This window comes from Humulus lupulus, chromosome 3 (assembly GCF_963169125.1).
Source record: "Humulus lupulus chromosome 3, drHumLupu1.1, whole genome shotgun sequence".
NCBI classification, from domain to species: domain Eukaryota; kingdom Viridiplantae; phylum Streptophyta; class Magnoliopsida; order Rosales; family Cannabaceae; genus Humulus; species Humulus lupulus.
The window spans coordinates 284,291,103-284,317,559 of record NC_084795.1 but is presented as its reverse complement, the minus strand read 5'-3'; the positions used below and the strand labels follow the sequence as shown (position 1 = coordinate 284,317,559).

General features: G+C 35.0%; 4 protein-coding genes across 5 annotated transcripts; 3 read left to right on the top strand and 1 right to left on the bottom strand.

Moving 5' to 3' along the window:
• The first annotated feature begins 5,742 nt into the window (after positions 1-5,742).
• On the top strand, positions 5,743-9,407 carry LOC133824856 (biotin--protein ligase 2-like). 2 transcript variants are annotated; one of them, XM_062257863.1, is made up of 10 exons: positions 5,743-5,899; positions 5,990-6,257; positions 6,350-6,411; positions 6,497-6,645; positions 7,070-7,190; positions 7,386-7,541; positions 7,656-7,701; positions 8,135-8,201; positions 8,363-8,439; positions 9,126-9,407. In XM_062257863.1, exons 1-10 carry the CDS (start codon positions 5,797-5,799, stop codon positions 9,166-9,168), a joined length of 1,092 nt encoding a protein of 363 aa, XP_062113847.1. In that variant the 5' UTR covers positions 5,743-5,796; the 3' UTR covers positions 9,169-9,407. The 2 variants fall into 2 exon arrangements, with proteins under 2 accessions (XP_062113847.1, XP_062113848.1); XM_062257864.1 differs by having other exon boundaries at positions 7,637-7,701.
• A 3,236-nt stretch (positions 9,408-12,643) lies between these two features.
• LOC133824853 (receptor-like protein EIX2) lies at positions 12,644-16,439 on the top strand. The gene is made up of 2 exons (XM_062257859.1): positions 12,644-15,728; positions 16,197-16,439. Exons 1-2 carry the CDS (start codon positions 12,837-12,839, stop codon positions 16,254-16,256), a joined length of 2,952 nt encoding a protein of 983 aa, XP_062113843.1. The 5' UTR covers positions 12,644-12,836; the 3' UTR covers positions 16,257-16,439.
• Positions 16,440-17,044: 605 nt separating this feature from the next.
• On the top strand, positions 17,045-19,726 carry LOC133824857 (chaperone protein dnaJ 72). Its single transcript, XM_062257865.1, has 3 exons — positions 17,045-17,660; positions 18,964-19,033; positions 19,369-19,726. The coding sequence occupies exons 1-3, from the start codon at positions 17,254-17,256 to the stop codon at positions 19,429-19,431; spliced, it is 540 nt and encodes a 179-aa protein (XP_062113849.1). The 5' UTR covers positions 17,045-17,253; the 3' UTR covers positions 19,432-19,726.
• Positions 19,727-20,250: 524 nt separating this feature from the next.
• LOC133824855 (ribosomal lysine N-methyltransferase 3-like) lies at positions 20,251-24,582 on the bottom strand. The gene is made up of 4 exons (XM_062257862.1): positions 24,065-24,582; positions 22,585-22,784; positions 22,236-22,479; positions 20,251-21,120 (listed from the first exon to the last, which is right to left on the bottom strand). The coding sequence occupies exons 1-4, from the start codon at positions 24,458-24,460 to the stop codon at positions 20,467-20,469; spliced, it is 1,494 nt and encodes a 497-aa protein (XP_062113846.1). The 5' UTR covers positions 24,461-24,582; the 3' UTR covers positions 20,251-20,466.
• Between the last annotated feature and the right edge of the window lie 1,875 nt (positions 24,583-26,457).

Below are 26,457 nucleotides of genomic sequence, written 5' to 3'. Positions count from 1 at the left end.
CACCAAATACACAGCCCTTGTCGAAAGTCGAACTGAGGCCTACCAAGCGACCAGCTCAAGCGTTCCTTATAAGCGACCCGCAGCTATAAGGAAAGATATCTCCAAGAGAGATACGACAAAGTTCTATCGTTTTCACAACGACTACGGGCACGACACCAACGAGTGCAATCAGCTGAAAGACGAGATTGAGTTCCTGATTAGGCAGGGACATTTAAGAAGATATGTGCGAGCCGCATGAGGGTTTCAGCGAGAGGCTCAAGGTGGCAACGAGCAAGCGCCAATCCCGTGAATAGACTCAGATTTGATAGATAAAATTTTGTTAATATGATCAAACTGTCATCAGTTATTGATTAGTCCGTTTTTAGCATAGTTTTAACATGTGTTTAGGGTAAGTTTGAGTCATTTTGGTGGAGTGTTATGCGGTATTATGCTTGTTTTGGTATGTTTGCAGGAAATAGGAGAAGAAATTGTGAAGTTTGGGAAATGACTGAAAAATCAGCTGAAATTGGGAAATTTGTGCTAAAAGTTGACAAGAAGAAAATAGAAGACTTATTTGTGGAGATAATTGTTCGTTTTGGAGTTTGGAAACAAGTTTTTGGAAGAATTAGAGGGGTCGCAGCGCTTGAATGAAGAGCGGCGGCGCAAGGGAGAAACAGAGAAGGCAAATTTCTAGAATTTTTGAAGGGTCGCGACGCCTGAGGGAAGCGTTGCGGCGCTCGCTGAAGTCAGAGAAGGGGATGCGCTAGGCATAGACGCGCGCCGCGGCGCTTGGATGCTAGGGCTGCGGCGCGTGTGGCTGATCGTGACTTTCAGAAGTGTCAAATTTGTTAGATATTTTAGGGTTTTTGTTTAAATACGTTTTAAGAGTTAATTATTCTATTCTATTGATAATTAGAAGTGTGGAGAAGTCATTAGAGGCAGAAGGAGAACATTGAAGACCTAGAGTTTGATTTCTTATTTTCTTCTGTAATCTCTTACTGGATTTCATGTTCATATTTAATTTGATTGATTTCATTATGTCTGCTTTGAACTAATCTTGTTATTAGGGTTTTAGTGGATTCTTCTTGAAACTTTTGATATCTTAAATGAAATTTTCCTGAATTTCTTTCTTCTGCTGTGGATTATTTATCATATGCTTGTGAATGTTTGATCATCATTTACATGTTTATATGATTTTAACCTAAACTCTGAAAAGAGAAGGATAATTATGCTATAGATAAATAATCACAATTTTATATTAGACGAAAGTACTTTTATGAATTGTGTAGTTTAGGGATTATGTGTTTAAAGCCTGCAATATATTGATTTACCACAGAGACGTAGGAATTAATATATTGTAGAGAATTATAGATCCTAACAAGACTATAATTTATAATTGTAATCTACTACCACAATAGAATTAAGAAATCTTGAGAATTGGTTAGAAATCATAAGTGGATGGTTGATGATACTAAAGCCCTAACTTTTGCATATATTGAATTAAATCAAATTTCATCTCTGCATTCCTTTTAGTGCTTAGTAGGTTTCTTAATTTTAGTAATAATTATTTTATTTATCAATCTGAAATTATTATTCAAGTCAAATAGAATTAGAGGTTAATTATTGGTATTTAATATCAGTCTTCGTGGGATCGACACTTGACTTATCATATATTTCTTGATTAGACCGCGTATACTTGCGTATAACTTTTTGGCGATCAGTTATATGTAATTAAGTAATTAAATTTAAATTTGGAACTTACATAATTGACAGCAGTTTGATTAAATTGGTAAAATTTTATTAATTAAATTTGAGTTTAGGGTATCAAATATGTACGATTTTAAAATACAGGGTACCATATGAGCATTATTGAAAATAGAGGGTACCAAAATGATACTTTGCAAAAACACAAGGTATCAAATGGTTACCTACTCAATTAAAGATAATAATAATAATAGTTATTATTATATATTGCAGGAGTTGATAGCTTGGAAATAGACATGGATCAGCAAAAGGTGAGAGTGAGTGGATACGTTGACCAAAGAAAAGTGTTAAATGTGGTGAGAAGAACAGGAAGAAAGGCTGAGTTTTGGCCATTCCCATACGACAGTGAGTACTATCCCTACGCCTCCCAATACTTGGACGACTCCACATACGCATCGTCGTACAACTACTACAGACATGGCTACAATGACTGTAACGACCCGAATTTGCTAATCAGGCTTAGGGGCCTTGATTAGTGTGCCTGGGGGGCAATAAGTGGGTTAATGTGCTTATATGTGAATTTATGTATTTATATGATTATGATGCATGTTTAATTGAGTTAAATGTGCATGTGGGCCCCGTCTGGATATTAGGGGCATAAGTGTGATAAATGTTGTATATATGTGATATGTCTGTATAGCATGATCCGAGACAGTTCTGGGGAGCGGGTAGCCGGAGTGTCACAATGGGGTTGAGATTCGGACTCGGGGCGAGTCGAGGGGTAATTTGGGTATTAGATGAGTTATGGGGTTATCGGGACGTGAAAATAAATATTTGAAGATATATTTGAGGATAGAATGTCTAGGCGGGAATATTAGGGAAATTTACCATTTTGCTCTCGAGGACGTTTTGGTACCCCGAGCCTTGAGGTAACCTTTTAGACTTAAGTCAAATAAAACAAAAAAAAGGGAAGTGTTTAGAAACTTGAGAAACCGACCCATATCTCCTTCTTATTGAAGATAGCTCTTGTTTTTCTCTCTCCTTCACTCTGTAAGACAAAACTCAAGAAGAAACTCAAAGGAATTGCCTAGGAATTAAAGGGATTTCAGCTGGGATACTCTAGGAACTTGAAACTTAGGGATTGAGGATCAAATTCAGGGACAAATCTATGTAAGGTAAGCTCTAATTACTAAGGTTTAGTCTTAAATTTCTGCTGGTTTTAGGGGATTGCATGTTAGCTAAGCTTGATTTATCTTTGGGTGTTTTAGCTGAGTTTTGGAGCATATTTTAATGAGGTTCTGATGTTGTTTTTCTGCTGGAATAATTGTGCTGGATATCTAGGAATGTTAGCCAAGTTTTAGGATGAATTGGCTTGAGGAAAGGTTTAGAAAATGGTGTGAAAATCTGGGTTCGGTGTAGAGCGCCGCGGCCCGCGTACGCGTGCGGCCATGGGAGGCCGAGAAGCTCATGCGCATCGCGGCCCGTGTGGGGGTCAGTAAGGTGCTAGCCTCTGTTTCGAGGCTAGCCGCGACTCTTGTGGGTGGGGCCGCGACCCTTAGTGCCAGTTTGAGTTTTTAGGGTATTTTAGGCTTGGGAACTCAAGGGGGTAAGGCTCAGGATGGATTTTGTCAACCCGGATTGATAGAATTCAAGGACCCGGAGGTTAGGGTTATGGCTCGAAGTTATTTATTGGATTAGAATTTGATGGATGGACATTGTTAATGTGTTGTGACTAGGGTTTCGGCGAGGCTCACGTTAGAGGACTGTGCTCGAGGCATCGGTGCTTAGAAAGCTCGGAACTCAGGTAAGAAAACCCCTGTTCCCATAGAGCTTGTGTGCAGGGCTGAGCCCAATGTGTTTAAATGGAATTGATATGCAGGGTCGAGCCCAACATGTTAGAATTGCAGGGCATAGCCCTTTATCTGTTTATGCTAGAATTCTGTAGTTGTTGTTATATCTTGTATGATATTATGTGAGTGATCGGCAAGAGCCGGGAACGGTGTAGACCGAGAACGGCATCAGGCACGTTGAGTGCAAGGCCGAGAACGGCAAGGGGCCGGGAGCAGTGTTGAGCACGTGGAGTGCGAGTTTCCAGTGCGAGTAACTAGAAGGATACCTGGGATATCCTTACGGCATGGTCCGCGAACCCATGGCTTGGTAAACGCCTGGGATGGCTAGGCCGTATGTGTTTAGCCGTTGGTGGCCTGTTATTATGCTTGACTTATGTGTTGCATATGTTATCTGTTTGTGGGTTTTCTTGCTGGGCTTCGGCTCACAGATGCTCTGTGGTGCAGGTAAGGGTAAGGAGAAGATCAACCAACCATGAGTACAGCAGGCGTGAGGCGGCGTGTACATGTTTGGCCAGCCTGGCTGCCACAGCCAGAGGATTTTGGAAGATGCTTGTAAATGAACTTAGATTTTGTCGTTTAGCCGACTTAGTACAGTTTTTATGTTGTAAATGTCTCTAAACTGTATTTTGGGATCCCAAGTGTAAACTTTTATATTTATCTATGGAAACTATTATTTCTTGAGTCTTTTCTTTGTTTATGGCTTGAGTACACTATTTGATTTTAAACCTTGATTAGCGAGTTAAAAGCACGTTTTTAAACTCACTTAGTAACGGCTCTAAGGGAGTAGGGCGTTACAATGAGAGTGTTCGTGGCTACTTTCCCGACCAAGCCTACCAGACTGTCGATGATCACACCGTTCATCTCTTTAGCGATAACAATGTTCATGCTTATTGCATTATTATGTGATTAATTAATTAATAATAACATTTTTGGGATGAAAAAAAAACAGTCTCCTATCATGTAAAATATATAAGGAGCTTTTTTTATATATATACTTGTTTGGTTTGAATTCTGTGTTTTGATAAGTTAGTTTTTGGATCCTGTATGTTTGTAAAGTGGTTCAAAATAATAGACCCCAGAACCTGATTTCGATTAAAAATTTTGGACTAAAATCATAAATAATTCACCAAACTAACAACCCAGAACAAAAACAGAATTATTCTACTTGACAACTTTGTTGTTATGTTCAATTTTTTATTCATCAAATTTGGTATCATTCTGCCACTCTTGCAACATTCAAGAAGAGGCAGGGCTCGCCAAGCGCCGACCTACTCTCCCATCGCGAGAAGCCAAATGATCCCCAGATGACCGCGTCAAATAAAAGAGCCCTAGCCAATCGCCCTAACCAGACGCCCAAGACGAACGAACACACATCACAAAGATCTGCTAAAGTCGCCCTCAGACGTAGCTGATCCTCGAGCCTCCTCGCCGGTCGCCAGTAGCTAGTTGCCGGTCGTCGAAACACCATTCAAATCACACATTTATTATTGTAAAAGTTTGTTTATTCTTAATAAAAGATAAATATTGTTTTAATTTCTTATGTAGCTAAATATTTTCTTTATAAATAGAAATAATAATTTTTTAATAAAAATTAAAATTATGTATTATATATTATTATAATAATGGTATTTTATAATATTTAAATTTATATTAATATAATTATTAAATATCGTTGGCATATTCCTATAATCTTGAGAAATTTGCGGCATTAATATCTCTTCTAATTTTAAAAGTCTAATAAACCTTTTCTAATTTTAAAAATATTACAAAAAAGAAGTAACAATGAAAAATTTAAAGAAATTTGAACCCTAGATTTGGGCTCGAAATTTAGCCCGTATTAGAAATCAGGTTGGCAATATGGGCTGGCTCGTCAAAAGCGTCTCAGCCTGGTCCGAAGATATCATGTTTATGGGCCGTGTTAGGTCTGATTTATTAAAACGTGGGCCAGTACGACACGACCCACGTTTTTATATGAACCGGCACGATATGACCCATATTTTTCGGGCTTTTTATATGGGTCACGAATTTACAGATATTGGTATTAATGCTGCAAATTTTCCAATTTCAATTCAAAGTTTATTTTTGTAAAAACGTCATATGTTTTAGGATGATGTTGACATGTGTCGTATGACTCGCACTTCTCAATTTGTTGTCGTATTTACCAATTTGTTGTCGTATTTAGTCAAAGTTGCAGAGATGGTAGGTAGTGGAGTAGTAGTTGTTAAGTCCGCCAGAACAAGGTAGTTCGTTCAACTACAAACTCATGCTCTTCTTCAGAAGCTCCTCCTCTCTCCTTCGAAACTCTCTCCACTTTCTCTCTCTCCAATCAATCGCTTGCTCTTCCTCCATTTCCATGGCCGCCACAGGTTTTGCTCCCAATTCTTATCATTCTATCTAATCGAATAATTGTTTCGTTGCACAGAAAACCTCTCATTCAATTTATTTTCCTTTCTCAGTTATGGAATCCGAATCGCCATGCACATTGGTTCTACATGGTAAATCCACGGCGGAGAATGATACTGCCAAATCTCTTAAGCACAATAACACTCTGAAGCTCCCTGAAAACGGTGGCGTTTCAGTTCTTCTGCACTCGGAGTTGGATAAACCTTTGGAGGAGGACTCGTTCGGAATCGACTCGTATATGAATTCTCTCTCAACCTATAAGTTTGGAAGGTTTATCCTTTGGTCTCCGCGGTTATCTTCAACGCACGACGTTGTTTCTCGGTGAGTTTTTCCTACTTTCAAATTTTCAATCTTTGTTTATTCAATTCCTGTTTTGGTGGTCAGATATTGAATTCTGTTTTAGTGGTGGACAGAAATTTCGATGAGATTCCGACGGGTTCGGTTTGTGTGGCTGATATTCAGTACAAAGGGAGAGGTTTGAAATGTTAATTGATATTGTTTTGTTTGATAAAACGAATGAAAATGGGTAAAGAAGTAACGAAAGATGTTAATTTTTGCAGGGCGGTCGAAGAATATGTGGGAATCACCTAAGGGTGGTCTACTGTTCTCTTTTACATTGCAGATGGAGGATGGACGAGTTGTGCCTCTTGTTCAATATGTGGTTTCTCTTGCTGTGACAGAGGCTATTAACTATCTTTGTGATAAAAATGTAAGTTTTGACCTTGTAATCATGAAACTGAAATGCCTAATCTTTTGATGATGAAATTGATAGTTGGTTTATATGCAAATTCATTAGTAAACATGGTAATGTATTGGCTTAGATGAATCATTTCAGCGTGTTCGGACACTTTGACCTCCTTTAAGGGCAATATGACATCGGGCTTGCTTAGCAAACTATTTTTTTTTTTTTTTTTTGGTTATTCTTTAAGTTCCTAATCAGCCAAATATGAAACCTTTCGGATAAAACCTTTAGTATCTATATATCTGATTGAGGTTCTCAGATTATTTAGCTATAGGACTCTTTGTAAGTTATATGCTTGGGCCATTCATACCAGGAATGATCAATTATTTCGCATTCCATGAATGTTGGATTGTATAGCTTTCAACTTGATATGCTTGTATACTTATTTCAGGGTTTACCATGTGTTGACGTTAGAATAAAATGGCCCAATGATCTTTACTTGAATGGCCTCAAAGTTGGAGGAGTTCTCTGCACTTCAACATATAAGTCCAATAAGTTTAATGTCAGTGTCGGTAAATGAACTCTTCCTATGTGCAAAACTATCCATTTAACGCATGCCACCACAAACCTAAAATGTTCTTTTCTTTATAAGTTTTATTACCTACTTTTTATTATTAATTTTTAGGTGTCATCACATGCACTCCATCTCAACAAGAAGACAAAAATAAATTGCATAGTTTTATTTGCACTTGCACTTGTACTTGCAGGTATAGGTCTGAATGTTGATAATGAGAAACCGACAACATGTTTGAATGCATTTCTTAAAGAGCTGTCTAGTTTGGATTACAAGTTCAGAAGAGAAGATATTCTTGCTGCCTTCTTTTGCAAATTTGAGAAGTTCTATGATATTTTTATAAGTCAAGGTAATCCATCGTCATGTCGATTTCATCATCAAGTCTATTGTTTCAATAAGTGATATATCATTTTTTACAAGTCAAGGTAATCTATAGTCATGTAGATTTCATCATATTATGCAGGCTTCCAGGCGTTGGAGAACTTATACTACAAAACATGGCTGCACAGGTGAAAAATCTTGATCATTTCTTTCTTTTCAAATTTAGGCTGGGTTCATAATATTATATAAATGCACACTACCTTTTTTCAGTGTATGTATTTGTGGACATTGGAGCCCAAGAGGCCTGGTTATAAGTTGTAATAAATCTTAGTTTGAGGATAGAACTCAGGTTCAAGTTTCTTCATTTCACCATTTTATCTCATGTGGCATTGGACCTCAATGTGTGAATTTTGTTCTTTACATTCTTGATGTTATGCTTACTCGGTAACCAACATAAATTGTAAATTTAGGCATTCTTTTCCCTTGTGTGGTCTGCATAAACTGAAGATTGGAGATTGAAACCGAATAGTTTGTTGTAACAGCATCATCAACTCATTTTATTTTTCCACTAGTAGCTTGTTTTGTGCTTTTGTAGTCAATGATTTTGTATTGTGTGTGCAGCGGGCAGAGGATTATTGTACAGGAAAAGAATCAAGACCTCGTGGTAGAAAATGTAGTTACAATTCAGGTACACTTTCAACAATTACATATGGTATTAGCATTTACATTTTGTAATTTGTCTTATCAGTGTCTAAGTTCAAAATAGATTTCCTTGAGTATTGTGTTTTTAGCATCTAAAAGTATGCATCACTATACAAGTGTACTCACACATGCATTTCTCTTTTGTAGGGTTTGACCTCCTCAGGATACTTGTTAGCTGTTGGAGATGACAATCAAATGTGTGAACTTCATCCTGATGGGAATAGGTACCCTTGTGATTTCATCTGAGCTCTAGTTAACTTTATCAATTTCATCTCGTTACCCTTTGGCACCACAGAACACTCTTCACAATGATGTAATTGTTTGTCATCATGATTTCCAGTAGATATGGACTTTAGGAAAGTTCTCCAAGAAAACCAAAAATTGCTAAAAGAATTTCCGAGCTAAGAATCTTGAGGGTTATTCAATATGCCATGAAAATATGTTCGTAATGCCCTAGTGCATAATGGACTTTTTGATAAACAAGGTTTCCTAATATTACTTTTACTAAAGTAGCAAGCAAATATTATCTATATTTTCTGTTCCAAGTTTTCGTTGTGGTCCTAAGGTGCTGACTTATAAGAGAGAATGTTTTAGTAGTATTGGGTATGTAATAAAGAGAGTAGTGGGGCGAAAGGAGAGAGGTATGGGAATTTTAGTGGTTTGTTAGGAGAGGCCAGGCTCTCGAATCTCTAGCGGTGGTCCTTTCTTTATTATTGTTTTTCCTTTGTTCGAGTAATACAAGCTATTTTCCTAATGGAACTGCTATTATATTAAGCTTCAGATTCATATTTGTTCTTGATTAATTGCAGCGTTGTGACTATTGGGTACTGTTAGATACGTAACATTATGATTATGATCATGATCTCGGCATAAGTAAAATCATGACACTATTTTCATTGTGCATATGTAGTTTTGACTTCTTCAAAGGCCTGATTAGAAGAAAGCTTGAGTGAGAAAACATCCATGTACAACTTCAACCATTCTGCTAAAATGTGGCTGTCTCGTGTGCTCTCACGTTTTCAGTTTATTATGTATGGTGTCCATTTATTTTGCTGGAATATTATATGTGTATGTGTGTGTGTAATTGGTTGATTAAGGACACAAGTTTCGGGTCTAAGATATCAGTTTATCATAGAAATGTAGTTATCAGTCATTTTAAATATGTTTAATTAAAAACTTAATATTTAATTTATTTTTCATTGTCGAAAAGGCTCCCTGATCAACATGTTAGATTTGATTTATTAATTAATTTATTCACTTTTGTTATCACTATTAAAATTTTGTGAATTGGAATGGTGATGATATATTATGTGATTCTAGTGTAAGTGGAGTGGTCTTGTGATAGTTGGAGTTGTGAGAATATTTGATATGAAGTTGGTTATGTAAATACGTTAATTTAATATAGAGATTCCCACTAAATTAGATCCTCCCATTGATATATTTATACCAATGAGGACATGGTAAAAATGCCAAATGAAACAATGTGTGGTGGAAATCCATTGAATTAGGTCAAACAATGTATGAATATTACTAAGGATAGTAAGAAATAATCATATATCATTTGGTTTACTGAAATTATGGAAATTGAATCAACTTTTAATTCTAGGAATACAACCGCAATTGATGCAATCCAATATTAAGTCTCTTATAATTCAATTTAATAATATTAACCCACAATATGTGCCACCTAAAATACAAAATAACAATATTCTATAAAATATGACTCTGTGGTTAGTTTTAATTACACAGGTTAAATCCAAATGACTCGTTTAGCGAGTTAAGTACTATTTAAATTATACAGTGTAACAGTTTTAGATTAGGAGGACGTTACATTAATGGTTGACGTTACAATATCTACCAAGACAGATTCAGTGGGATTTGGAGCATACTTTCCTTTGGAAAAACAAGTATTGGCGGCTTTATCAAAACATCTATTAGGTAACTTGGAGTCCGGTTATCTTCGGTTTAAACTCATCTTGAGCTTTTAAAAAATTTATGTTAATTTCTTTATGGGTACATAGGAACCCTAACCAAGGGAATTACCTTGTGTTAGGGTTGTTGTGTTTGAATAGTGACCTTACTTAAATTCTTGTATTTGGATAGTGGCCTTACTTAAATTCTTTCTCTTTTAATTATTTCATTTTTATTTTTTTCTTTTGGATTTTATATCTTAAACTCTTTTGGTTTGTTATACAAGGGTTTGATAAGCCTTTCAAGAAGCTCGGGCACTATTAGTGGCACTTATCCGGGCTCAAAGAATATGACTTAATTTTATGTAGTTTCTTTTCACTCTCTATCTCTTGAATTGGCGCTAAACAATAATTCAACCTACAAAAATGAACTAGGAATAAATTGTTCCAATATAATAAAAGTTTTATTGGCTAATTCTTCGAGTATATCTTTTTCTCATGTTGGTCGTAAGTTTAATATAACGACTCATGGATAAGCTACGCATGTCTTTTGGGCTGGACAATAAGTTTTGCTTCCTCATTCAATTTATACTCTATTTTTATTGTAATCTGAATAGAAATAAAATTTATGCTAGCTAATTGTAAATAGTTGTAGAAATTGATAATCAAAATGGACAACTTTAACCATTCTCAAGAAACTCGAAAACCAAAATCTCCTAACTTGTTTTGACCTTTTGGTTATTAATTAAAAACTTGAAATAGTAAAAAAACAATTAAACCATATAATATTACAGCAAAAAATTTCATGTTCAGCATTAATTTCAAGTCTTCTTTCTTGTGGAAGCTCTCTTACTAGTTCCTTCCATTAACTCCTAAAACAATCCTAATCCTAATCAAAATATGATTATATTTTAAATATCATTAGAGATAATAATAATAATAATAATAATAATAATTATTATTATATTATTATAGATATTTATGTATGTATATATGATACAAAATATATGGTTTGCATTATTTTTTTTAGTAATAAACAAAAATATACATTAAATATTTATCTCATAAAGAAAATATTTAGTATTTTTTTTCAATTTTAAAATATTAATCCAATTAGAATGTTCTTTACATTAGCATAAGAAAGCCATTTCCTTGTTGATTGGTCAATTTTTTAAAGAGTATATGATTTAGTAAACTTTTTTTGTCCGAAAGTGACATATTTGAACCTTATTTTCGGTACTGCAAATTATTTGAAATTTTCTTAAAATTTGCAGAATATTCTAAATAACTACAATGTACACGATCATAAAAAAATTCGCCAAAAATACTTCCCTAACCAAAAAACACCAGAAGGGTACACCGATGTGCCCCTTTTAAAGAGGTGTATCTGAGAATTTGCCAAAAACAGAAATGGTAAACTAGCAACTCAAATTCAAAGTCCATGGCCTTTAGCCAAGTAAAACTGATATTAATTCAAAAAGAATAAACCAAAAATGAAACATATAATGGACTTACCAGCACAAACAAACAATAGGAGTCATTTAAAGTCAGACACATAATCTTAGTGTAAACACACCAGAGCCACAGCAGTCAATCAAGACTAGCTACAATCACACAAGCCACATCTTTAGTGGGTTCAAATTCAATAGCTTTGTCAAGAGTGAGTGTCTTTTAGTTATAAGATCAAATTGCAGAACAGGCCATTCATTGTTTTTATCTAGCTAGCTAGAGTGGATTTGTCAATAGTCAATGAAAACGGAAAGTGAAATCAACATCACAATTAATTATTTCAAACACTCGAGCACTTGCCATATATTAGTGGAGCAAATTAAACCTCTGTTTGGCTTTTTTTGGCCTAAGAATAAGTTGATTCATAGAAAAAAAACCCCTGTATCTTTGACCATCTCTATCAGTTAAATATACATACTCTACACTAAGTTCTATTGTAAGGACTCTCAGTGTTTACAACATGTGAATAGTTCCTGTGAATAGTTTTCGATGTGATTTTTTTTTTATGACAGTGTATATTGTAGCTATTTAGAGTATTCTGTAAATTTTCAGAAAATTCTGAATAGTTTACAGTACCGAAAACTAAGTTCATTGTTGCACGCGTGACTAAGTTTTTTTATGCGTGTGGAAAACAACATATTTGAACCTAGTTTTCGGTACTATAAACTATTTAGAATTTTCTAAAAATTTGCAGATACTCTAAATAGCTACAATATACACGGTCATACAAAAAATCACGCCAAAAACTGTTGATAGGTCGAAAAACACTGAAAGCACGGACTTAGAGTGAATCACTATACAAGAATTATCCTCCTGTATATATATATACAAATACACAGAGTTTTTCATTTCCTAAAATACCATGAATCCATAGAAATATATGGTCTTGGCTGTATATTTACTAAGCTAACATCAACCCATCACAGATAATCATCGCTAACAGCCAAATATATATATATATATATATGTCTGTATGTATGTATGTATGTGTGTATGTGTTTGGATATAGACATTATTGTTCCGCTAAACGATAGTCAACTTCATTCTCCAAATCTTCTTGATTACTGACACTCAATACTCAAGTCTTCGTATCACAGCGCATTCACACAGTCTACAAGTACAAGACTTGGAAAGATTATATATTTATATATTCGTTCTTGGAAGCCTTATGATCCCATCTTAATTAACTTCTTGCCAGAAATATGAATAGATTTACTCAAACTGCTGTGTTCTTGGTGATTTTGCTCTACTCAAACTCAGGAGAGGTTAGAGGAACAAGCTTGATCAGATGCAAACAAGTTGAAAGAGAAGCACTACTCAAGTTTAAAGATGGTCTGGATTCTACTCCTCTTCTTTCTTCCTGGGGCAGTGAAGAACACAAAAGAGAGTGCTGCAACTGGGTTGGAATTCACTGCCACAACAAATCTGGTCATGTCACCAAGCTCCACCTCTCTCCTTCAACTTTTGGTGAAAGTGATGATGAGTACTACACATTGCCTCTTTCAGGTAAATATATCAGTTCTTCATTGGTTGAGTTGCAGAATTTGAGATATTTTCAGCTCAGTCACACTGAGTTGAATGTCACATTCCCAAGTTTTATTGCTAATCTCACCAGACTATCATACCTTGATCTTTCTGCCAACTTCATGAGTGGGAAAATCCCACCTCAGTTTGGAAACCTTTCAAGGTTGCAGTTTCTTGATCTTAGCTCTAATAATTTGATCATAACAAACTTGGATTGGCTTTCTTCCCTTTCTTCTTTGAGACAGCTTGACTTGAGTGGATCAAACTTGAGTGAAGCCAAGAACTGGATTCAACCAATAGGCAAACTTTCTCACCTAACAAATTTGAAGCTGAGTGGTTGCAGTCTTCAAACTCCAACACCTCCATTTCTGTCCATTTTGAACTCATCAACATCTCTTTCCAGTCTTGATCTTTCTTTGAATGAACTATCTGTTTCTAGTCAACAATGGTTGTATAGCTTCATGCCCAACCTTCTCCATCTTGATCTTACTGGTAACAAGTTGAGTTATCTTCCACAAGATTTTGGAGATTTGACACCTTCTTTGACATACCTTGATCTTTCTTCTAATCACATAGAAAGTACTATTCCAAATACTTTTGTAAACATGACTTCCCTTGAATACATTTCCCTTAGTGGTAATCTCTTAAAGGGTAACATTCCTAATGGTTTTGGGAACATGGTTTCACTCACATATCTTGATCTGAGTTTTAATCAGTTAGAAAATTCTATTCCAAATGATTTTGGGAACATGACTGCCCTAGAATCTATTGATCTTACCTTTAACAATCTCAGAGGTGAAATAACCAGATTTATTGTCAAAGAAACACAACTCTTATCTTTGACAGAGCTGTGGCTTCAGTCAAATCAATTGCATGGACTTGTGCCTGAAAGTATTTCCAGTCTGAGTAATTTGGAGATTTTGGATCTATCTGTGAACTCATTTGAAGGTGTGATTAGTGAAGCTCATTTCTCAAACCTCTCAATGCTATATCATCTGGATTTATCATCTAATAAACACCTGCAATTCAATGTCTCATCTGACTGGATTCCTCCTTTTACTTTACAAAAGCTTGGGCTCAGGAGCTGTGAGCTGGGGACTCAGTTTCCAAAGTGGCTGAAAACTCAAAACAGCCTCTGGCAAATAGATATCTCCAGCTCAGGAATCTCACAATCCATACCTAAATGGTTTTGGAATCTCACTACTTCATTATCTTTTGTGAATGTTTCTAACAACCAAATTAGTGGAGCTATAGAGGAATTTCACCCATCAGAAATGAGATTTGATGATGTTGATTTGAGCTCAAATCTCTTTCATGGTCCAGTACCAATGTTTCTATTCAGAGTGAGAACATTATATCTTTCCAAAAACAAATTCTCAAGTCTAAACTCCATGTGTAAAATCACTTATCATTACTTGAACATTCTTGATATCTCTGATAATCAATTGATTGGAGATCTTCCAAACTGTTTGTCAAAACTCAAAGACATAGAATATCTCATTCTGTCAAACAACAAGCTATCAGGAGAAATTCCCAGCTCTATTGGCAACTTATCATTGATTAAATCACTGCATTTGAGTAACAACAATTTTAGTGGGAAACTGCCTTCTTCCATGGAAAAATGTGGAGAATTGCAGGCTCTTGATGTTGGACAAAACAGATTCATGGGGCCAATACCTTTGTGGATAGGAACAAGTCTTCAAAAGCTTGTTATTCTCAGCTTCAGATCCAATCATTTTGATCAAAACATGCCCCTAAATCTCTGTCAATTGCTGCATCTTCAAGTGTTGGACCTTTCTTTCAATAACATCTCTGGAAGCATACCAAGTTGTATTGGTAACCTTAAATCAATGAAAGTAAATGAAGGTCTCAGTTCTATTTTTCTCAGAACTAATACTTATGCTTTCAATAGTACAATGACAGACTATAGTGAACAACTTTTCTTGACTTGGAAAGGAACTTTGTCTCGGTATGAAAATACTCTTGGACTTGTGAAGGTTATAGATCTTTCTAGCAACATTTTGACAGGAGAAATTCCAGCAGAAATCTTTGAGCTCAATGGTTTGGTGTCTTTGAACTTGTCAAGAAACAATCTAAGTGGAAAAATTCCTACAGAGATTGGTCAGTTGGTTTCTTTGGATGCTCTTGATTTGTCAAGGAACCACTTTTCTGGGAAAATTCCTTCGAGTCTTTCGAAAGTGGATCGTCTCAACACATTAGACTTGTCCAACAATAACTTGTCTGGGAAAATTCCAACAGGCCCTCAACTCCAAACTCGAGATGAAGCTGCGTATGTTGGGAATCCTGAACTGTGTGGATCTCCACTTCATAAGAAATGTTTAGATGAAGAAGAAGAACATCAGATTCAGGTTGGTGATCATGTAGAAAATGAAGATGATGAGTTTATAACCATGGGATTTTTTATCAGCTTAGCACTTGGTTTTATTGTTGGATTTTGGGGTGTCTGTTTCACTTTGATCTTCAACAAGTCTTGGAGATATGCATTTTTCAAGTTCTTGGATGTAGAAAATTGGATCAAACCTAATAGGAGGAGTGTTAAGGCTAAGAAGGTAAACATATGCTCATTTCCTTTTCAGAACTTATTTGATATTATTCTTTTTGTTTTGCTTATATATTCATCTCTGGCAAAATACCATTTTGGTATATGTGTTTTTTTCGAATATGTGATCGGTTTTTGTGTTTTGTTAAATGATAATTTTTATATTATGTTTTACGAAATGAATCAAAATAGTATTCTAGACCTGATTTTAGTAAAAGAAAAATTAATTATAAGATCAATTCTCGGATCGTTAGTGATGCGATGGCTTCAGAGAAGCAAAGAAAGTGGTCGAGGGACTGAAAATGAAATATTATATTTGAATTTTTTTTGACTAAAATTGGGTATAAAGTATTTGATCTATTTTGTAAAAGTTTGAATTGTCATTTAACAAAACACAAAAGTTGATCACGTATTTGAAAAAAAATCAGTAGTCTTTTTCGTTTAGACAACTTACTTGTGAAGATTATGCATTTTGTAGGGGACAAAACCACCTTCATTTATGGAGAGTTCAACATTTGTGGAGTTTTCCTCAAAATAATTTGTAATGTCAAGATTATTATTTTGGATATTTTTAGTGTAATTGTAGTACTATAATCTGTAATAGCTTTATCTCTGTTTTAGATTGTTCTATTGAATGTTGCACAAACTCATTTTGAGTATTGTTTACTTGTAATGTAACAAGTTTTTCTCATAATATTATTTCTATGTTTCTTTCTTTAAATTTTTTTTCTTTTGTCAAATCAACACTTTTTAAAATACATTAAAGAATATAGAACTTTTCAAAAATATTTAAACAATTAATGTAGAATCTTTACAATACAAAAATACTAGCTTTCAATAACTATTTAGAAATTTATATGGTAGGGGATTCAAAAACAGTTTTATTGGTGAAACTTTTTTGTGTTATCAAGTGAACAGTTTTCAGCGATATTTTTTTTATGATCATGTATATTGTAGTTATTTAGAGTATTCTACAAATTTTCAGAAAATTCTAAATAATTTATAATGCCGAAAATTAGTTTAAAAATAAGTTATTGGATGCGTGATTAATTTTTTTACGTGCATAAAAAATAACATGTTTTAATCTAGTTTTCGGCACTATAAATTATTCGGAATTTTCTGAAAATTTGCAGGATGGTCTAAATAACTACAATATACACGATTATAAAAAAAATCGAGCCCAAAAATTATTCCCACAAAAGAGCCATTTTTAAAGCCCCTTCCTATAATATTTATATGATTTATATCAATAAAATTTTATTATTATAACAAATTACACTTAATCCAATAATATTTATAAAATACCAAAAAAAAATTATTAAAAATGCTCCTAAAATAATAATAGGAAGGAAGGAATCTGACTACCGGCTATGGAAGCGCCACGGGGACGCCATTTACTCCGGCCTTTACTACACTTCTCCCCGCCATGGATTCTCCAAAGCCTTTAACTTTCCTTTTCCTTTCTCTTCTTCCATTCAAACCCTTGTTTTTCTTTTCCATTTTCTCGGGAAAATCGTGATGAGAGTTACACACAAATGGATCACTACGAGGTACTGGGCCTGAGCAAGAACGCGAGCAAGGACGAAATCAAGGATGCGTTCCGGCGATTGGCCGTCAAGTTTCATCCCGACAAGCATTCTGGCTCCCCCAAGGCGGTCAGAGACACCGCCACTCTCAGATTCAAGCAGGTCTCCGAGGCTTACCAGGTCCTCAGCGACGATCGCAAGCGGGCCGAGTACAATTTCCGATCCCGGTATCAAAATTCTGGCGCCACTGGTAATCACTATGGGTATGGTTATGGTTACGGTCATCACAATTATGGTAGCGAATATCGACCCGGTTCAGGTTCTGGTATGGGCTCCAATGGCTTCGTTTCCAAGTTTGAGAATGTGCTTCGCTACTTAACCACGAGAGCGTTTCTTCTCAATGCCGCCTTTGCTGGGTACGATTCTCACTCCTTCAAAGTTTATTTTTTTGTATCTTTGTGAATTGGGGTCAGATGTTATCTTATTCTAGTGTTTGTGGAATGGTTTTGTGCTGAATTGTATGAATACTTTGTATGAGGCTAACAAAATAGAAACCACCCACTTATCAATTACCTTAATTTTATGATGAGATTCCAATGAAATTAGTTTAGAAACATGAGATATTGAAATTTGACATATGAATGATTGGAATGAATAGCTGCTTATTATGTACAATATGAGGAGTGAGTACATGGTAAAAAGGCTAAATGAAACAGTGAGCACTGTGGAAATCTTTGAGTTTGTTATTGATTATAGTTAAGAATAAATTGGGTTTGAGGTGATAGTTTGGCTTAGATCAACCATTGACTTGGAAGTGACTCTGTAACTTAAGTCTGTACTATTTGTAGAGTGAAATGATTGGGTTTATAGAACATAGTTAGTGGTTTGACTGCTTGTTGTAAGCGCTAGCATGAATTCCTAGTTGGAACTTCTCTTCCCATTGGTAGCTTAGGTTCATGATTTGTAACAAATGGGCTTGGAGAATATTGGAGGCATTATATTTTGTGTTGAACTTTCTTGTTAAAACTGTTGATGCACCGAGATGTGACATTTCTGTTTTCATATTTCACCTTAAATGGGCCAATTTTTTTCTGATCAACAAGTTTCAGCATCACATGCAAGATTGTTTTCACTCGAAATTTGCACTTATCGCTTTCATCACAACTTTATTCCTTCATGCAATTTGATATCTTTTCCTTGTTAAGCTGGTACAATTTCCAGTACTCAGAATGAGAAAAGTTGAAGGGCACCATTTGTACTGCTTTGCTTGCTTTTCAAGTATATTTGATATTTTAAGCAATTATTAATACTCTTGTTTGTTTGACTTAGTTGTTGAGAATCATTGTGCTAGTTTCATTTCATTCAAGCCTCATCTTCTCTTTCTCCATTAAGACTATTTATTCTTCGTACAAGATTTGCGATTCTGTACTATTTCTACAAGAAGTTATGATCGTCGTTTGGCAAATATTTTCTGAACATAGTTGAAGTTTGAGTTGATTTATTAAGTCAGCCTTGACATATATTCATGTTTAGGCTTTGCTAAGCTGAACTACAGAAATAAGCTTGTGATTTTCTTATCTTACAAGTCTTAATTCACTCTGCAGTTTTATGAATGCTAATGTGAACTCTATTTCTTCTATTAAATGTAGTAATGAATTTCAGCAGTTCATTAGTTGGATAAGTTACTGATTTTAAGAAATTAATTCTGTATACATTCAGTGCTTTACTTGGTGGGATGTTCGTAATCGATATGGGCAAGGATGCCTTGTGGAAGACGCGTAATTCTGGGGTATGTTACTCTGCGCTCAACTTGCGTTGCTTTACATTTTACGTTCCAGGTTGTTGATAACGAACTAAGAAAAAATAGCATAGCAATACATTTTGACTTATCCAATTTTTATCTTGCCTTGTTGTTTTATGTGTCACGATCACCATCCTTGCATGGTACAGGCCAAGTGCCCAACTTCTCATTCAGTTTCCATGTTCAACGTTGTCCAATTAATCTCTATATAATTCGGTTGTCTCTTAGGCTGTTTTTGGTTTTATAATATTCTTTAACAGCATAGTACACTCAACCTGATTGAATCTTGTTTCTTTTCTTTGTTTATCTATTGTTGTGTTCAGAAATCTTTTGAAGAAACCATGGAGTCTATTGAGAAAGCCAAAGCTCAGAAGAATAAGACATAAGATGGCTTCCATTTCTGTTGTTTGCTTTCAACTTTTGGCTCCTTTCACTGAGATAATGACATACAAAGATATACATGAAGATGATAAACATCAATAGCATAGACTATAGAGTGTAAACTACAATTCTCTATATTGTATAATTTTTTCTATAAAACTGTAAAAGATTTGTTTTTGTAAATCTACTAAGTGTGCATTCAACCCTCCAATTTTCTTGACCTTAGACTTATTCATGTAAATAGATTATACCAGTTTATGCTATTACTCAGAAGTCAATATTATACCATCTTTAACTGTACTTTTTTTTTCTTTTTCCTATTACTAAAAATTGGAACAGGTGTAAGCTTTGAGACGAGGCATTATCCCAATAGTGTCTCTTGAACTAAATTCATCTAAATTTCAAAATGTTACTTTACATTTCTCAAGACTATGAACAAAGATGACCTATTTTGAGAACTACTCTTTTATTTTCTCTAGGTCAATGGTACCGAAACTGATCTGAATTTTTTCGGGTTTCAGGTATTTTTTGGTTGAGCTGGGCCTGCTGGGTTTTGGGCCAAAAATACCATTTTTTTCAAATATACTATTTTTTTCAGATTTTTTTTAAATTTCGGTCGGGTTCAGGTGTCATCCGAACCCAAAATTACTACATTTTAAACTCGAACCCAACCCGATATATTTTGGGTTCGGGTCGGATTAAGCCCAAAATGAATGGGTTTTCCAAAAATTCGGGTTCTCGAGGTTCGGGTCAGGCGGGTTTTAAAGTTTTGCGGGTCAAATGTTCACCCCTAGTCAATGTTGCTTCTTTCACTGTTGTTTTACCAAGAATGGCCTGTATTAATATCATAAAAATGTGAGATACTTGTAGAATTTACATATCAAGAAATTGTTCCAATTAACTTACATCATAACAATGGTTGATTGGACTAGGACTACTTTTTTTAAAGTTTATGCAAAATAAATGGCTACCTGTAAACTAAAAACAGGAAATAGTACCAAAAACAATCAAACCATTACAACATAAATTTCAGATGCATTTCAAGCCTTTTTTGATTTCTTCCTTGTGGAAGCTCTCCTACTAGTTTTCAAATGAGCAGCCTCAGCAGCATAACTTCTGAGCTTCTGAAGAATTCTTCTTTCGCAGATTCGAAGCATCAAAGAATGGTACAACTTCTTCTCTCTTACGCAACAACACCTCTCTAATGCTTCAATATCATCCTCTAATGAATTTGAACCATAAAGACTCTCCCTAATGTTTGTAACTGACAAAAGAGCATTGCCTACACTTTTGTTCACGAACATGTCTCTGCTAGGTTTTGAAGTTCCTTTCAACAGTTCCATGCCCACTCCTTTCATCAACTGATCTCTCGAAAAAATCACAAATTTCGACACTGCAGAATTCAACTTGTGATATGCATCCTCTGGTAACACCATAATGTATAACAAAATTAGTAGCTCTATTTCAGGCTCTCCATCAAACGAGATCTCGAATTTTTCGTCGTCTTGGCAGTCACATCCAGAGAAACCCATCTTTCTCCACAGAGATAACCTTGTACTAGAAATTAAGGATGAGCTCCATTCGAGTACTATTTCCATGTCGATGTTCACTGTGTCATATGGGTTATCAGGCTCTGTAAATCCATACATTTGAAGTAGTGCAGCATTACCCAATGGGCCATAAGTGTTATAAACCTGTAAATTTCAGTACAAACAATAGGAACTCATGTGGTATACCATAAGACCAATAAGTTGATTTGAGATCTCGCTATCAACCTTAAAAAAAGTAATCTTTCTCGATAAAGTTGGTTGATTGGGATAAAATTGTATCCCTTTGAAACCGTACATGCATCTTTTGATGCATACGGTTCAACACAAATTGCGAAAAAAAAGAATCAATGTGTAGATTATAGTTTTTTTTTTTTTTTTCATCGCAGGCCCTGTCGAACTTGTAATAAAAGAGCTCTTTTTCTTTCATTTTGTAAAAAAAGATGAGTTTTGGTCTGTTTATGTTTCTATTTATTTATATATTTCTTTTCTATAAATAGAAAAATAAACAAAAAAATTCACTAAACTTATAAACAAACTTATCGAACTATCTTCTCATTGAAAATCATATACATCTTAGTGCAATCACACCAGAGCCACAGCAGTCAATCAATGCCAGCTACAATTATGTTACTTAGTTTAAGCTGAAATACATTAGCTAAAGAGCAGCACGACCTCCTCTACCATATAAGTTTAGCCCTTCATGAAAGACAAACCAACAAATCCTAGATATTCCATGATTTCAACAGCCGAATCTTGTGACAAGAATTATGAGGTTCCATCTAAAAACTAATTGGTGATTAGTGGAGCTACACATGTTCTTATTAATAGTTCAATATTCTTACACATATTCCATGTGGGACACCATAGTCTAATATCCCCCTCAAGATGGTGGCGATTTTTCGCTCACCAATCTTGAATCACCTGATCACAAGTGGCCCATTTTGTCAGCACGCTTATTTTTTTGGATCTCAAGTGTCTTTTCGCACTATGCGGATCTCGTGCGGCTTGGCTCACTCTTTTGGATCGGTGTGGATCGAATGCCCTCAATGGAATTGGCTCTTGATACCATGACAAGAATCATGAGGTTCCATCTAAAAACCAATTAGTGATTAGTGGAGTTACACATGTTCTTATTAATAGTTCAATATTCTTACACATATTCCATGTGGGACACCATAGTCTAATATCTTGTAACATCAAATCCAAAATAAATAAAAACAACCCCTCACGTTACACAAAAAACATAGGAGAAAACTCACCTCAGATCCAGCTTTGACATCTTTAACCATAATCATCTCCATAGGTACAGGCTCATCCCCCCAGTCAGAGGGGAAGTCATCTGTGGGAGAAATCGGAGTTGGCTCCAGTTCATATTTTTTGTCATTGTAAGCATAGGTATAGCTATGACCATTCATTTGGCCATCGTCAGCTTCACTATCAGATTCAGAGTCAAAAGTAACAGATGTGAAGTGTACATCCTCAGCGGCTGTTTTATGATTAAAGCTGGAATATGATACAAGATGTTAAACTTAAGTATTGTTATAACTTACGTGCATGTATGACATCAACAAAAAGGGTATTGAAATTTGACATTAACATTAAACTTACAGGTCAACTAAAGGGACCATTCCAGCACCATGAAAGTCATCATCAATCATAAAAGACCGAGAATGAACGAGAGATTTAGCAGCAAAATAGTCTTGCAAGCCAAAGAAGCTGGGATCAAGCTGACAAGATTCCGATTCCAACAGAGGCAAAATATCCACTTCCCAGTCCACACACATAAGAACCTGTTCTTCCTTCACCGTCTACCTACATCTATCTACATATCAAAGCTCTGTATTTTCTAAAAAAACACCATCAACACATTATACAAGATCTTCTGCTTTGGTAAAAAGGGACACACATATAGAGCTGTAAATACGGGCCGGACTTTTGAGCACGGCACGGAACCGGCACGAGCCCGGGAAGCACGAGCACGACACGGCACGAAAAAATATGGGTTTGGGCCAGGCACGGCACGACACGGGCTTAGCACGGCACGGCACGACAAGCCCGAAGGCACGACACGATAAAAAAGCCGATATTTTGACATTAATAATCATAATAAATTTTTATTTGTTAATAATTAATAAATTAAAATGATAATATATGTCTTATTTTTCTCAATGTTTATATTTTTATAATTATATTAATTTATTTTAAGATTTGTTAGTTAAATTTTTAGCATTTATTAGTAGGTATTAAAATTCTGATAATTATCTTTGATATAATTTTGTGTAAAATATTGTTAAAAATTATATAAAAATATCTAAAATTATAATTTAAACAAAGAAATGTATTTAGTTTGGTGGTAAGTTCATTGATGGTTAAAGAGGAGGTGGAGGGTTCAATTCTCAATCTTTACATTTTTTAGCAAAAAAAAAAGTTGGCCTAAAAAAGTTGGCCCGAATATAGAAAGTGGGCCGGCCCGACACGGCACGACATGGGCCGTGCTGGGCCTACTCTTTCAAAAATAGGCTGGCCCGGCCCGGGTCGAATTTATCGGAGGCACGAAAATGTGGGCCAGGCCAGGCCGGCCCACATTTACAGCTCTCACATATGCATGCATAGATAACATAATCTACAGTTCAAAGACTTGCATTTTCCTAAAACACCATCAACCATTACACAAAATGGCATTTAGTTTGGTAGAAACGAAAACACACATGCATAGATACATAGTCTACACTTCAGAGTTTTGCATTTCCCTTAAACTTCCTCAACCCATTGCAGAGGATGGTCTTGGATAAGTAAAATTGCACACAGAGCTGAGAATTCCCTAAGCCAACATCCACCCATTACAGATGATCATCTCTAACAGTCAAAATATATATAAAAGAGCATAGATACATAGTCCACATTTCAGAGTAATGCATTTCCAAAGACACCATCAACACATTGAAAAATATGGTCTTTGGTAAGTTAATATACATATCAGAGCTGTATATTGGCATATCTCCTAAGCCAACACCAACCCATATATCACAGAAATATTTGTGTGATATACATACACTTACAGATATAATTATTATAATAAAAAACGTACCTTGCGGAGCTCGGTACCGCAGAGTAGGGTCTTAACTTCTTGTGGAGTCCAAACGAACGGCAAGCATTCTTGGTAAGGCAGGACATTAAGATAAGGGGCCCAAGGGGAGCGCTGGCCGAGGCTCCTCTCGTACATGATGGCCACCGAGAGGGCGAGGTTGCCATCTAAATAGGAAGCTTCGATGAGGTCTCGGGCGCCAGTGGTCTGGACGGTGAGACAGGCGAGCTTGGGGATGGTGGCCACCACGTCACCTTCGCTGATGTCGCGGAGAGCTGTAACGGATATGCCTTGAATAGGGCAGTCGCAGATTTGGAGGGCGTCGCTGCAGTCTATCCCTTGGGACTTCATCCACCGCTTGAATGCCGAAACTTGTCTGGTAGTGGTGGCGGCGGCCATTGATGATCGTTTTAGTCTAATCTAACCAAGCAGGTTTTTGCGAGGGGTTTTTGAAAAATAGAATGTCGTTTCTTGGGATTTACTGTCGTTTAATGGTCATTTAGTTTTGTCGTTTTATTAATTGGATGTCGTAATATATTAGTAGATATTTTGTGTGATTATGCTCGTGCGAATTTCACTATTGGCCATCATATTATATTATATTGCGAAATTCACAAAAATATTTAAAATTTTAAAAATAAAATACTAATAATACGAGATTTAGAAAAAAAATATAAAAATACATGAGAGTATAATCATAAATATGGAAAAAAAATTAAACAAAATTTACAAATTTACAACACTAATTTTTTTTTTAACTAAAATTTACAAGTTTGTAACCATATGTTACAATTATCGGCATTTTAGTAATTTTATAAAATTCTTTATTTTCCTTTTTTTTTTTTTAATTTAGATTGCTATGTGTAATTTTTCATATTATACTTATGAATTTGGTTCTTAGTTGTTTTTTTTATATTTGCGGCGAAAGTATCCAAATTATTATGTTTGTAGCATTTAAATACCAAAATTATTTTTTTACCAGCAAAAGTATATTCCGTTCATATTTTGTTGCATCTGTCTACTCTAACTGTTAAGTGCATTTGTAACATATTGGTGAAAGTACCCACTTAAATAAATATTCTCGGTGAAAAGACATAATTTACGACATATGTGTGGCAAAAGTATCTTAAGTTATGAAATGTTTACGGCAAAAGTACATAAGTTATATGTAAATTTGACGTCAAATGGTAGACTTAGCGGTAAAATAAACAACTGTAACAAAATATTGATGAAATGTATTTTCGCCAAGAAAAAAAAACTTAGTACTTAAGTGGTATAAACGTAATAATTTAGATATTTTCACCGTAAATATATTTTTTAATTAAATCTCAAAAAAGTAATTACTAAAATGGTTTAATGTAAGTCAGATCACAACTTTATTCCTTGATGGCATTTGATATCTTTTCCTTGTTAAGCTGATACAATTTCCAGTCTTCAGAAACAGAAAAGTTGAAAAGGGCACCTTTTGTACTGCTTTGCAAATATATTTGATATTTTAAGCAATTATCAATACTCTTGTTTATTTGACATAGTTGTTGAGAATCATTGTGCTAGTTTAATTCTATTTGACATAGTTGTATTTTTTGTATAATTTGTAAAAGATTTGTTTTTGTAATCTACTTAGTTTGCATTTAACTCTCAAATTTTTTTGACGTTAGACTAATTCATGTAAATAGATTATGTCAGTTTATGCCTTTTTTTTTTTTTTGAAAAAGAGACAGAGGTCAAAGGAGGTTTTTTTTTTTGAAAAAGAGACAGAGGTCAAAGGAAGTCTCCTCTCAATAACATTAAGAGCTCTCATTTATGGTGGAAGAATACCGTAGTAACAAAAAAGAAACAAGGCCTGAGGAAAACCCTACCCTAAAAAAATTTTACGACCACAAATACACCCACTCTCTACACAAATCTATAGAAAAAACTCCCTCAAAACCTTTCGATCTATACACTCACGTTGCAACCCAAAACCTAATTTTATCTCAAAGAGAGTCCACAGAACAAGATGACTCTTCCAAAAAGTACAGTTAGAGATGGTAAAATATTGACTTCTGGATAACTAGCATAAACTGATTATCATCTCTAGTTATCCGGAAGTCAATATTTTACCATCTCTAACTGTACTTTTTTTTACTTCCTATTACTAGAAATTGGAACGGGTGTAAGCTTTGAGACTAGGCATGCATGATCCCATTCCCAATAGTGGCTTTTGAACTAAATTCATCTGAATTTCAAAATGTTATGCAGAAAGATAACCTATTTCCTGTAATATAATAAAAATGTGAGATAATTTAGTAGAAATTACATGTCAAGAAATTGATCCAATTAACTTAAATTATAATGAAATAAGAGAAATTAATATTTCACTGGCATAATAATGGTTAACTGGATTAAGACTATTT